General features: G+C 34.9%; 5 protein-coding genes across 5 annotated transcripts; 2 read left to right on the top strand and 3 right to left on the bottom strand. All coding sequences in view use genetic code 12, as the record gives it.

Annotated features, from left to right (window-relative positions):
* Positions 1 to 1,646: 1,646 nt before the first annotated feature.
* MPE1 lies at positions 1,647 to 4,589 on the bottom strand (the record flags this gene model as incomplete). Its single annotated transcript, XM_001524310.2, has 4 exons — positions 1,647 to 1,668; positions 1,864 to 1,932; positions 2,200 to 2,206; positions 3,314 to 4,589. 4 exons carry the CDS (start codon positions 4,587 to 4,589, stop codon positions 1,647 to 1,649), a joined length of 1,374 nt encoding a protein of 457 aa, XP_001524360.2.
* A 307-nt stretch (positions 4,590 to 4,896) lies between these two features.
* PVL30_004055 (uncharacterized protein) lies at positions 4,897 to 8,505 on the top strand (the record flags this gene model as incomplete). Its single annotated transcript, XM_001524311.2, has 1 exon — positions 4,897 to 8,505. One exon carries the CDS (start codon positions 4,897 to 4,899, stop codon positions 8,503 to 8,505), a length of 3,609 nt encoding a protein of 1,202 aa, XP_001524361.2.
* Positions 8,506 to 8,646: 141 nt separating this feature from the next.
* Positions 8,647 to 10,255, bottom strand: TAP42 (Type 2A phosphatase-associated protein 42; the record flags this gene model as incomplete). Its single annotated transcript, XM_001524312.2, has 2 exons — positions 8,647 to 9,749; positions 10,210 to 10,255. 2 exons carry the CDS (start codon positions 10,253 to 10,255, stop codon positions 8,647 to 8,649), a joined length of 1,149 nt encoding a protein of 382 aa, XP_001524362.2.
* Positions 10,256 to 10,513: 258 nt separating this feature from the next.
* Positions 10,514 to 10,918, top strand: toa2 (Transcription initiation factor IIA subunit 2; the record flags this gene model as incomplete). Its single annotated transcript, XM_001524313.1, has 1 exon — positions 10,514 to 10,918. One exon carries the CDS (start codon positions 10,514 to 10,516, stop codon positions 10,916 to 10,918), a length of 405 nt encoding a protein of 134 aa, XP_001524363.2.
* A 296-nt stretch (positions 10,919 to 11,214) lies between these two features.
* On the bottom strand, positions 11,215 to 12,597 carry HRT2 (Hairy/enhancer-of-split with YRPW motif protein 2; the record flags this gene model as incomplete). The annotated part of the gene is made up of 1 exon (XM_001524314.2): positions 11,215 to 12,597. The coding sequence occupies one exon, from the start codon at positions 12,595 to 12,597 to the stop codon at positions 11,215 to 11,217; it is 1,383 nt and encodes a 460-aa protein (XP_001524364.2).
* Positions 12,598 to 13,995: the final 1,398 nt, after the last annotated feature.

Genomic DNA, 13,995 nt, shown 5'->3' on the forward strand with positions numbered 1-13,995 from the left:
TTAAATATGCCGAATTGTATAGATAATTCTAGCTGATGAATTGAAAAAAATTCATTTAAATGCTAGGATAAATCATGTTAAAAGTGATTTGGTTGAGTCTTGATTAAAAGATGATTGTTGGCAAGCTTTTTGATCAACAGACAAACCAAAACAGAAAAATTAAAATTCAGAATTTTTTGAAAGATTTTCTCTAAAAGGGAAACCAAGTTGGTATTTAAGTTGAGAAAATGTGATCTACACCACCTACTCTAATTCTATTGAATATTCTTTATGAAATACTTGGGTGTGTAAAGTCGTGACAGGAAAGGAATGTCTGCCTGTCTGTCTGTCTGTTTGTTTATTTTTACTGGTTTATAATGTCATGAGTCACACACAAATTCGCTAATCAAAATAAACAAAAACTTAAATTAAATGCTGTACTGCATCCACTGCACACTGTTGACAAAATAAATTCAGTATTAAGGTAAGTCTATCTTTCCACAAACCTTTGTTTACATTTAATCAAAAGCCTAGTCGAATGTAAATGACTAATACTATTGCAAACTACGAGGTGAAGTATCAAAGATAAAAGAGACGAGGAAAAATCAATATAATCAAAAAGCGTATATTAAAAAAAAAGAACAGAAACTTGACGAAACCAGTAATAAAACAATCAAAAAAAAGATTTAATCAGTTAACATTTCCAATTATCTAAAGTATACCTAAAGTTAGTAAACGATATCTTTTTATTCTATCTATTGTTTTTCAACCGTAGTATCAGACTGACATGCAAATCGAATTTATGTTTTTTACTTCATCGATGTTGATCTCGTGAAATATAAAAATGTCATCACTTAAATAGGCTTTAATATTTTGATCTTTTTGACCATACATACCACTCGATACCCCAATCTCTCCAAAACGCATCAAAATGAGTTTCAACACAACTCATTCTGCTCATAGTCCTGGAGACATTGACAAAAATTTTACATTACAGTTCCCCTCATAATTGCTACTCCTTTAATAGAATATACAAAGATTTCTTTGCTTTTGTTTTTATTATTGTTTTTGTTTTTTGCTTTTACTATTATTTTTGATTTCCACTTTCGCTTCTATTTTGTTGTATCAGGCACCACCGGCCGGTCAAGGCCGAGTATTTATCATCAACATTTAAGGATTAACAGTCCTTAAACAAACAGTAGACCGTCGTGATTAAATGTGGCATAATCATCATCAACAAATAAAAAGTCGAATGCGGAAATAGTAATAGTAAAAAAAAAATAAAAACAATGGAAAAAAAAAAGAAGAAAATATAAGAAAGTAAACGCTTTGAGCTCCGATAAAAGGACGAAATAAAGGGACCGCAAAGTAAAATTATTTTGCCGTTTTATTCACCAGCTTATATTCAGGAAAAAGTGGCTTCTTAATATCATCCTCCATATCCATCAATATATCAACAATGCAAGTGCTTGAAGGAAAGAAAAATCAGACAGGTAAAAGACTCTCTTCATTGGAAAAGTCAGACATATGCTTGTCTATATTGTCTTTTTGAGTTAATTCATCCCTTTAAAAATTCCTTCAACAACTTGTCATAATAGTACATCTACTATGAATATCGAGCATATGCTAAAATGCCACCTTCGTGAATGGTTTATAATTTTCTTCAGCTAAAACATGATTGATTTCAAGCTAGACTTATGTTAGTTTATTGTTCCATAATTATTAACTTAAGAAAAAAAAACAAAAACAAAACAAAATTTTGAATCAGAAATGCATGAATGGTATTAAAAAAAAGGTTGTCATCAACGGGAAACCCGAGGTTCTGACTCGTCATCTAGGTAATCATCACTTCAAACGTTCGGCTTTGTGCAATCAATTACATACTCGTTGTGTCTATTCTCATCAACAAAATACAAATTGAAATCGAGTATTTGTGGTTGAAAAATTTTGTCTCTAGATTCATGGAATCAGTTAGTATGATTATCTTCGAATCAAATTCTCGTTGTTTGTTGAATTAAAAAAAAAAAACTTTTTTAATCAAAACAAATCAGTCACGATGGGTTTCTGAGGCCCACCATAGATGCGTTGTCACTCATAATATATATCAGTGCCCAGTGCAATAATTCCTCCTTGTAATAAACAACAGAAAAAAGAAAGCAAATAGAATATTTGACATATTGACAAATTGCTCAAATTGCTCAAATTGTGCCCATTACATACACTATAACTTAATAGTTAGTATCAAACCTATTTCGAGTAAAATATTTGTAAACTCAAATTTCTCACTCATGACCACCATTTGTTTCATTTTCCAAATCTTTCTTTCCTTCAAGATCATCTATATTGTTTTTTTGGGGTAATATCAGAAGCGTTTTGCAAAAACTTATCAATCATAGAGATTCAGCCAGTAATTCCAGCTTTGTTTTTGTTAAATCATCATAATAAATATAGAAATTGATCTTTTTTTCTTGAAAGAAAAGAAAGAGACGAAATTAAAGAGTAGCCTCAGCAAGAAAAAGCAAACATTCAAAATGTCACATACATTTATTCTGCAATTGTTAATATCAAGTCTTTGTAAAAATAAGAAAAAAATAAAAGTATTAGTTGACTTGACTTCATTCTTCAATAATTGGCAAAGTATGAGAAAAAAATGGCATAAACTTCAAGACTGTAAATTAATCAGATAATATACACGTTGTGATCATTCCATAATAGTCACATACTCTAGTTTGAAAATTTTATGTAGTTTGATCATCCTTTTAATTTTTATTTGTTTTAATCCTGCAAAGTCTCTGCACTATTTCCATCTTGCCGTTATACCGATTGAGTCAAATTGATAGTGTTGAAAACATACTAATTAGATTATAAACTGTAAACACAAGTCTATTGTTGTTCTAAGAAAAAGAAGAAGGAAAAGAAGAAGAAAAGAAAGGAAAGGAAAGGAAAAAGAGACAGAAAATATTTAGGATGAAAATAATTTGCATTAAAAAGTTTTTTTTTTGTCGATGGCAGAAAAAATACAATAAAAAAAGAATTTCAATGAGGGTCGTGTATTCCATGTCGATTTGCTCTTTGTTTTTTTTTAAAATAGTAAAGCCCTATAAATCATATAAAACACAATAATAAAAGTGTTATTGTTACCGACCACGCCAGTATTGTGATCATCTTTATGAATGCTTAGTTTATCGTAATATCTACTTTTGCTACATCTATTTAAGTTGTTTTTGTTGTTGTTGTTGTTGTTGTTGTTATTGTGGCGGCGGCGGTGGGACTGGCATCATATTGAAAGGTGGTACCATCCCCATAGGAAACTGTTGCACCTTCTGTCGCTTACTATCGGGATCTACCACGTCACCACCATTACCACTTATATCTGTTAATGGTCTCTTGCTTGGATCGTTTATACCCAATTCTTTCTCCTTGGCGTCTTTAAACTCCTGCAACTGCTTTTCCAACTCCTTGTTCTGAATTAAAGAATCAATGTATACATCCTCTTTATCACAGTTGGGACAATGAAAATCATTCTCGATTAACACCCTTTCCAACTCCTGTTGGTTGTGATTGAAATTCTTTAATTTCTTCAATTTACTGGCATCTGTACAGCATGGAGTCATGTATATTGGAGGCTGGAGTAGTCTTTTAGTTGGCGATAAGGAATCCAAGAGCTCAAACTTGTTCTCTTGCTCTGCTGACGCTACTAACCGTGACTCGTATTCTTGTTTAGATTTCTTTGCTGCATTTTGCAACTTCTCTTGATAACTCATCCATGTCTTTGAATCCGCCATGGCAATGGCATATTCACCTTCCTCAGTGATCAATACGGCATTACCATCCTTATCTATAATATCGCCATGCTCGTTTGTTGTAAATAAATTGGAGTTCTTCTCGACTTCTTCTCTGGAAATTGTCTTCAAATACGACTTGGGAATACCCGTTGTTCTCATAATCTTTTTACCCTCGAAATTAGGGTCATTATTTGTTGGACAGTTTTTGATCCAATGATCCTTTTTACCACATCGATAGCATATATATCCTGGCGGTGGCTTATCTTCAGGATTGGATCCTGAAGAATTTGCAGCTGCCGCTGCCGTGGGCTTATAGTAAACCATCTTATGTTGTGCCAATTCATCTTGTGTATGTGCCCATGCAGTGGACTGGTTTTCAAACATCAATTTGATTCTATCCTCTTCTGTGGCATTCTCGCCTAGCTGTGCCGCAGAAACTGTGCTTGGTGCTCCAGATAAGCCTCCACTGGCTCCTAAGGCACCCGTACCGGATGCGGCATTGGTATTATTGAAGACTTTTCGATTTATTCGTGGTTTACCAGTGATATACCGCGAAGCATTGTTGAACTTGCCCATTTTGGCTGAGGCAGGTGACCTCTTGGCTAGCACATAACTTGACCGAGAAATAATATCATTGTCTAACTCATACTCCAAGTCCGGTTGTTCAGAATGATATAATCGCAAGTTGAAATCTGTTCCGGCACCAAGTTGGTTTTGAATGATAATCTCCTTCTTCAAATCAAAAACACTGATTGCCGTACCGTCAAAATGAATGACGCTTTTATTCTTTTGATGTAGAAACCTGTAATACACTACCGAAGCCATTGGGTACGTTCTGTGATTTTATAAAGTTTCAAGTAGTGGAAACAAATTTAGAAGCAAGTATTTGTGGAATGGTTTTCGCAGAAAAGTTCTGCAACTGTTTTGTATACTCATATCTGGAAAATCAAATAAGGAAAATGAATAAAAAGAAAGAGAAAGAGAAAGAGAAAGAAAAAAAATTAGAATACTCACAAACGAAACAATAACAACCATCGATCTTTAAACTATACGTATATCTATATATACACATTGACAATTCCCATTTGTACATTTTTGCAAATTCAGCTCATTCGTAGATATACATCCAGGAATGAGTGCAACTAGTGTGACCTATGCTAGGTCAAACGTGCTGGGATATGCCAGCAATCTACCAACATACAATATACGATTACCATTAAAGTATAGCAATACATCATCATCCCCTTCAACCTCATCACCATTACCAGCATCTTCGTCTTCTTCTACTACTACTACTTCTACTACTAATTCATCCTCGTCGGCCTTGTCTAATATAAACTCAACAATAACTGATCCAAATGATCAATTTCACCAGAGGCTAGCTACTGCCGGGCGATTTCTCAAGTTTGAAAAAGTTTCCCTTTTCAACACTATTTCATGTTCAATCTTAAATGACTTAAAAACAATTATCCTTACTCCAATTGAACTCAAGGCAAATAGTCTTGGATTGAAGTTTCAAAATTTGCAACTTCAGTTGCCCAATGTTGTCTCCTCGCCAAACTGTGTGACTTTTCACAATAATCAGGACTACATTTGGATAGATATAATTGATTCCAACTACTTATTAATCAGTTTACAGATCCCAATCGAGACTTTTATCGAAAACAGAAAAAACTTGGTATTGCTGAATTTTGATAAATGGGGGAAAATTTCGGTACCTTACTCGTTTGAAATGAGATCTCAGCCGTTCTCGATCAAGGCAAGTGATGAGCTCAATTTGTTCATCTCACTCAAGGATGGTGGCTTTTTACATTTTTCGAGGCAAACACCAATATCTGACGTATCTGTTTTTGTATTCAATGAACCTGTATCTTTTATTGGCGGCCTCTTTGGTGGCGGTAAAAGAAATATTGAAATTAATGGAATTTCGTCCAATGCAATCGTCGACTTTATTTTATTTGGAGATGGTAAAGTTCTTACATTGTCAGTAAGCAAAGAATTGAAAATCTGGAATGTCAGTACTCACCTGCTTGTAAAGACAACGACTTTGTACAACAAAAGTGAACACGACATGTGGCTTACAAGAGTGCCTACGAAGTACTTGCAAGTCTTGGATGTCGACAACTTCGATGCTGCCGACACCAACAATAGGAAGAAACTCGTTACATCGTTTATTACTACAAAAAACGGCGAGTCCAACAAAAGTCGATTTGCATTTAAACTGTGGTTTTACTCAGAAAATCAATTGTTGGAAGAAGTGACAAAGTTTGAGTTCCAACCTGAGTTACCAAACACGTTGTTATCCAATTCCGATATTTTCTTCCACGACTCTACATTCCAGAACAAGATATGGTTTATTCAAGATTATGAAGTGGAATTTGTGGAAGCTAAAAAATATATAAAGTACCACATCCTATGGAAGTCCAATACTTCCTCCATACTCGCTATTTACACCCTCGATTTTTCAAATGGATCTATTGTACTGATTGATGTATCCCAACCTTCGTCACATACTGAAGAAGAAGCGATTTTGCAATCTCGTGATCTGGATTTCTATGCCACCAAAATATTTGCATCTGGCGATTTTGATGATCTCATTGTAGCAACATCGCTAACCATTTTAGCTCAACACTTGAAATCAACAGAATTGATTAATCCACTAGAGTTGAGACATTTTGCTGAGACATTGATTCAAACACATTCTTCAAAGCAAAGGGAATCCCCAAAACACTTGTGGTTTAAATTGTATTCCCTTTGTGAAGAATTTAGCAAGACAAGCCAAGAAGCATTTGCAATTGCCCCATTTAATGTAACAACTGCGGTTACTGCTACTACTGCTACTAGTGCCAGTACTAAAACTGCTTCTACGGCTACTGCTGGTAGTGGTGGTAGTGGTGGTAGTGGTGGTTTCGGTGATACTATTGGTAGTACTAGTAGTCTAATTTGCTTACAAGCTAGTGGCTACACTTTCCTTAGACCCTCGAGCTATTACGAATCAATAAGTTACAAGAACCTCGATAGTGCTGACGGCAAACTTATGCAAATATTTGACAAGTTCAGAAAGACTTTATCGACGAAATCATACGAAAAGCTACATAGACAATTGGTAACTTCGTTTAATGAATTTGACGGCGCAGCCAGTGCAAATGAAGTTTTCCAAACATACCTACAGGGCAAGATTGATGAAAGTGAGATTCAACAAATTTTACTCAAACTAGGAGAAATTCCCGATGTTTTGCAAATAATCCAGTCATTGCTCTTTGATAACGATTTCCTGTTGGTGGTATCGTCAAGTTCTGTATCAAGCTTGGGCTCATTTGCAAAATTAGCCGTCTTCAAGACTTTCCAAAATATCATGCAACAGCATCAGGACTTGTTGATGGATTTGATCATCCTTTTACTTGTTTGTGAAGCTAATGATGAGATTATTAAGTTGCTAAACTCTGCGGTTCAAAGCATACGCCATTACGATACAGCTGAGTTGATCTTCAAAACAAGCTTTTCCTCTTCTTCTATTGAGGCACCAGTTGAATTGTCAACCGTGGCAAATGTTCAAAATTCTCTCTTTTGGCTGGTATTTGTGCTGAAAGATAAAACTCTTACAAAGCTCATCGACTCGATGCAAATTAACGCTGCTTTTGATTACTTCTTCCATGAGGTATTATCGCCAAATCAAGCTTATTTAACTGTTGCAATACAAGAGTTGATTGTTCACAACCAGGGGCAATATTTACGGAAAGATTTCTTACCAAAGCTTGATCACAACGAGAGGTTCTTCACAGGAATAATCAGATTAATCACCAATGATCCTCAAGGTTTCTTTAACGCATTTGAAAACTATGACGAAGTAATGAAATTCGACTTCAAGTCCTTACTGTTGTTGAAGAAGGATAGCAATTTCAAATCTTTCCTTGAAGAATTTGATGATTACCCATCAAAATCTGAATATTTCCACGCATTATCTTTATTGTGTTTAGCACAGATAAAGACAAGCTCAACCCATCTGGCCAAAGATGATCATCTGTTTATTGAAGTTGCGTTAAAATTGGAACAATTGGCTATCGATAATGGCACGAATGATACAATTATTGAAAGTTATTACTTTAATGTTTTTGAGCAAGCATTGACGATTGCTGATTTTAAGTTGGTTGAAAAGTCGCTTAGTAAGTTGTCCAAGACCCCTGAACTTCAATCGTTATTAACAAAGTTCATCCACAAGCTTATCCAAGACCTGAAAATCAAGCTTATTTTCGAGTGGAAGGAGGGTTACAGTGATAAAGACAAGGACTTTTACATACAGCATTACAGTATGATTGACTCGATCATTCACAATTTTGCTTCTCAGCAATCACTATTCCAGTCATTAAAAATTTACGAGTACTTGTACTCGTGGAGATTACTTGGGTGTGTTACAGAAGGAAGCGACAAATTAAAGACATTGGCGCAATCTCCTACTTCTCATCAACCCCAGTTAGGTGACCAGAGGGGTGCAGTAGAAGCATTATACGAATTCATCACTCGTTTCAAAGATGAAACAACTACAATTGAAAAGCGAGTCAAGCTCAAAATTTTAGAACTCTACATGATTGTTTTGAACTTGATGAAAACATTCTCTAAAGATGATCAATGGCTCGTGAGGCAATTGAAGGATGGTAGAGAAATAGTTAAGATGGAACATATTGAGATTGAATGCTTTGAATGGATGAAGAATTTAGATGATGATTTATCCATCCTCAGCTAAATCTAACTCTCAATAGCATTATTGATAGTCTTATTAATAGTCTTATTAATATGTTTTTTTCTTATTTTTCACGTAACTGTGACCAGTACAATAGTCTTTTGTAATTGATATCAGTAAAATTATTATTATAACTAAAGATATTTAACCAATGTTTCCCATTGTATTACCTGAACCTTTTGGATTATCATCTTTCCAATCATCCCATCTCCTTTTCTCCAATTGCGCTTCATCGTCTTCATCATCGTCATAGTCATCATCATTGTCATCGCTCAACGCACTTTTCTTTGGCTCTTCCTTCATCATTTTACCATTGGCCAATTCATAATCAAGATATTCTTCAACTGTCATAGATGGCAATACTTGGCCAGTTCCAAAAACCCGTTGTTTCATTTCTTCTCGTCTATTACTCGTGATGGTAAATGGTTGTAATATCTTGCCTTGCTTACTAATTAAATCAGATATTTGCGCTTTAGATTTTGGCACTTGTTCCACCCGGGTTGTAAACCCCGTTGGGTCTGTTTGTTGTCTGACTCTGTCGTCATCAATCCCTTGCAGTCGTGCCATTTCAAAATTTGCACCTTGCGTAATTTCCAGTATCTTTGGCCTATTTGATAGTACAGCAAGTTCCATGGCTATCAGATCAGCCAAGTTGAAAGAATTGAGGATATGTAACTGTACCTGATCGAGGTACATTTTTCTTATTACCTCCTCATCAACATCCGCTTCCCTACTTTTCCCAGTTGATTTCAATTGCTTAAAAGTTTCAAGTTTCTTTTTCAAGTCTTTCTCCTTTCTGAAATTTTCAATTTTTTCCTGGCGTTTTAATTGTGGTGATTGTACAATCTCTTCTCCGCGCTTCAACATCCCCAATTTCTCCCGTTGGTCCTTGTTCAATTGCTCATAGTTTCCCACATTTGTTAAAAATTCAATAAGAAACAATTTCGCCTGCTCAAGATAACCCACTTTATTGTCAATTGCAATTCCAACACCTTCTTTCAATAGAAGACGTGTATATAAATTTGCCAAGTAGTACCAGGTGTTCAAGTACGGAATGTATGATGTGGTGAGTTCTGAAATGGGTTCGTTCTCACTGAATAGCGAGAGCGAGTCAATTAACCTCAATATTATCTGAAACTCGCCTATAAGTTTAGATAAATGAGTCTGAAAAGTTATGGAATCATGACGGTCTTGACGTTGGGACAAATTTTCATACTCTTCAAGTGCATAACTGAATCTCTCTGATACTGTTAGATTTTCCATCATCAACAAAGATATTTATTAGGGTAAAAAAAAACAGATAGATAGATAGACACAAAAGAAAAGCCTTTTAGATATGATTTGTTGATTTGAGCTTTTAAATCGATGGCGATATAGTATGACTTGTATGCAACAAAGGAATTGCAATAAAGAATACTATAGAAAATGTGAGAAATAAATGAGTGAAGTTTAGAAACACTTGATGTGCGGCTCTGTGCGGCAAATTCTTTGTTTTAAAAATGAGGTTGTCTCAGTAAAAAAAAATAGAAAATATAATAATAATGATAACCTCCATCTAGCAACACTTGCAACTCCTTGTCACACACTCTTAAACCTCCTTTTTCTCCTCCACCACCACTTCCTTTCTCCCTTTCTCCCTTCCTCCCTCCCCCAAATCTTTCATTAATACCCGATTTTTTTGCCTATTTACTTTGAGATTGGATTTACAACTACATTTGATAGAGACCATAAAAACAATTTCATCACTTTTCATTACTGAAAGATTCAATAAAATCCACCGATTTTAGTTCTTTCCTTTCCTTTATTTGCCAATTTTTCTTTATTTGTTTGGTATTTCAATTTCTTCAACAAAAGGGCAACTTTTCGATTTATTTACCAGTTAAATATCAGAATAAAACGATCTTACCACAACCGTCTCTTTGACACACACACACAAACACACACATATATATATATATATATATACAAACACAATTTTTATTCGCACAACAGCTTTTTTGAATTCTCAATAATGAGCGCCCCAGCATATTACGAACTTTATAGAAGATCTACCATTGGTGTGACACTAGCCGATGCATTGGACACTTTAATTTCCGATGAGAAAATACAACCACAGCTCGCTAACCGGATCCTCAACAATTTTGATCGTATTATAGCTGAAAATTTAAAGAATGATGCAAACATCGCTAAGCTGAAACTTACATTCAAAGGTGATTTGGACACATATAGATTCTGCGATGATGTGTGGACATTTATTATCAAAAACGTGATTGTGAAGTTGAGCGATGTAGGTGGTGGAAGCAACAGTAATAGCAATGGTAATAGTAATAGCAACAGCAATGACAACGATTTAGAGATTAATGTGGATAAGTTCAAGATTGTTGCTTGTAACTCGCGAAAGGCTGGTGAACTATGAGAGATCTTAAAGCAGTAAAAGTCAGACTGTTATATACTTTGAAAGATGGCTTTTATTAAAAAAAATGTAAAACAGGAAACATGATGAAAGAGGATAGCAAAACAAAAATAAATAAAAAAAACACAAGAAGATATAACAAGGTGGAATTAAGTAAAACAATATGTCGCTGACATCTATAATGCATTTAAAGGATATATCTATAACTGTTTATCTAAATAGAAATCGACGGAGAGAATGAATATGAAATTGAACATGAAAACATATATGAAAATGGAAATGGAACCTGACAAATACCATCATTTGTTGAAGGAAATAACTGCCCATTTACCAGAACTACTCCAAAATTCTCCAATTTCGTTTCCTGCCTCTTCGTATTCTTTTATTAACTTTTCATTTAACCCATTTGGAAGTCCGACACAAACATCGGCTTTACATGTACGCAATGACAAAATGGTCAATCCACTGTTTTGCAAGTCTTGTATTGCCTCGCTGAATGGTGTTGTCTTTGGCCACTGCAAATCGCCTGTAAGCTTTCTGTAATTCAAATCACCTTTGAAGATTATGAGGTTGGACTTTTGCAACTCAGTGTATAAATCTTTAAACTGTGGAATAGCCCAGTAATTGTAGTCCAATGTCCAAAATGGATGGTGATTGATGATGATTTTGTTCTCCTTAAAGTATCCATGTATTTTCTTAGATACCAATTGAATAGCTTTTGGATCATCTTTGTAGATCTGGGCAAAGAATTCATGATCATCCAATTGACTCAAAAGGTCATCAAAGTCTTTGGGCATGGTATCACTTACAAACCATGGAATTTCCTTGCAATGTAAATGCACCTCTCCAGCCAATTGCGAATCAAGCAAAAACAAGCTCAAGATCAAGTCAGCAAAAAGTTCAAAACCAGAATTATCCAAGATAAAATCTACTCTAGTAGATCCTTGGCCCACATTTTCTTTAAGGCCGCTTTTTTGCCATGCTTTTTGCAAATCATTAACGATAATTTTCTCTTCATTTTGTTTTCTAACTTCAGCCCCTTGGACTGATTTGATGTCCTCTAATGTGACGTTTCCAGCCAAAAGTGACAAGTCAGTGGCATTTCCCCAAAGCGAAATGTCGATAAATTCGGTAAACAACAAGTACAACGTCTCTTCGTCGCCTTGAACTTTTTCCAATTGTTTTGATAATGTTTCATAACGTTTGCACAACTCCAACACTCCCAACTCCGATTGCTTAAATGTCTTTGTCTTTAATCTGTAAAAGACATCAAACGAGTGCCAGAATTTAGCTGTAGAACCAATAAACATATTATTGACAAACTGGTAAAGATAACACTCCAAATAAAGCCAAGGGCCGGTTTGCCAAGTAACTTTACGTTGAGTGTTCAATTTTGCTAAAGTGGTGTTGAAATGAGTCAAGTTTTCGTTCAAGTCAATTTCTTCTTCTGTAAATGGCCGAACAACTAAATCGTTTTGGAAGTCCAGTAATAATTGTTTCAATTGAGTAAGGATCAGCTCTCCAGACTCCCTAATCTCTGGATGTGATTGACCCTCATCTTCAATTGTTTGTTGAACATCGTCAATTGCACCTTGTATGATGGTGGGCCAACGCTTGTGCACGGTAGGGTACGCAAACGATCTCTTGTCGTCGTTGTAGTATGGTGGAGGTAATGGAGACATGGCGAATGAAACAATTAAACCTTTTTATCCTATAAGTGGAGAATGTGGTTGCCAAAATTATATGTACAAAAAAAAAAAAACCAAAAATTATTTTTTGGAAATCAGTCTAAACAAGTTCAAACTGAACCGGGAGATGGAGCAGGAGGGGGGGGGGGGGGGAGCGTTGTTGAGCGGAAGGGTATTAAAGGGGGTGGAAAAAGAGGAAAGATTTATGCTTATAAGAGCAAAAGAAAAGAAAATAATAAAAGTACAAATACAAATACCAACACAAACTCAAACTCAAGCTCAAGCTCAAGCGCAAGCACAAATAAAAGAGAAAAAGAAAAGAAAAAGGTAATTGAAAAAGAGAGGGCAAAAAAATGTTAAAGCGGTTCTTGCAATATTGTCGACACTCTGAAATGCTGTAATTCAAGCAAGTACTCAATTAGCCACAAAAGATTACTGATCCATTGATCAGGTAGTACTATATAACCGTGAATAATGAGTCAAAGTATACTTTCTTTTCCTCTTTGTTTATATGCATTGTCATGTGTGGGGAGTTTTTAAAGTGATACGAGGATGGTTGCCACACCAAGTACTCCCTACTGAGGCTCTCTAAAGAGCAAAGCTTTTACAACACAATCAATCATCAGCATTAACATCGAAATTGACATCACCATCAATCACAACGCTGATCACAAAAGAAAAAAAAAAGATTACAGTTAATTGACCTAGATATATTCACTTGTATTCTTTAAATATATAAAAAAAAAGTATAAAATAATTTATAATAATTCAGTAGTAATGATGAAAAAGTTATAATTGTAATTGATAGATATAAAAAAAAAAATAGGTTGTGAGATGGGTTGAGTTTCAAATGAAAGCTAAAAAATAAAACAGATAAAAAATTTTCAAATCAAGTAGAATATAAATGTAGTAATAGTAATAGTAATAGTAGTAACAAGTAGTATAATGGTAAAGCAACAACAGTATAAATGGATGTTTGATAATAGCCGTCCACTCATCAAAACTTTTTTCTAAATGGTGATCAAGGTGAAAAAAGACAATTAAGCGAAGCTAGCAAAGACGGTGATCACAATTTTGAAGAGTGAGAGCAAAGCTATTATCATATGGGGTGGTGGTTGTCTCCGTGTTGGTGGTGGTGGTGGTGTTAATTGTAGAGTAACAAAAACAAACAAATCAAATAAAAAAAATTAAACAAATCAAAAAAATCAAATTCTCTTCAATATACTTCACTTACATCCAGAAATCCTTTTGGAATCCATAGTCATAGTATTCAGAGTTCTGGCCTTGACCTGGGTGTGGTGGTTGTCCTTGTTGTCCTTGACCTTGACCTTGTTGAGGTTGTTGGTTAGGATTTTGAGGTTGTTGTTGTTGTTGAAGTGGTTGGTTTGGATT

This window comes from Lodderomyces elongisporus, chromosome 5 (genome assembly GCF_030384665.1).
Source record: "Lodderomyces elongisporus chromosome 5, complete sequence".
NCBI lineage: Eukaryota > Fungi > Ascomycota > Pichiomycetes > Serinales > Debaryomycetaceae > Lodderomyces > Lodderomyces elongisporus.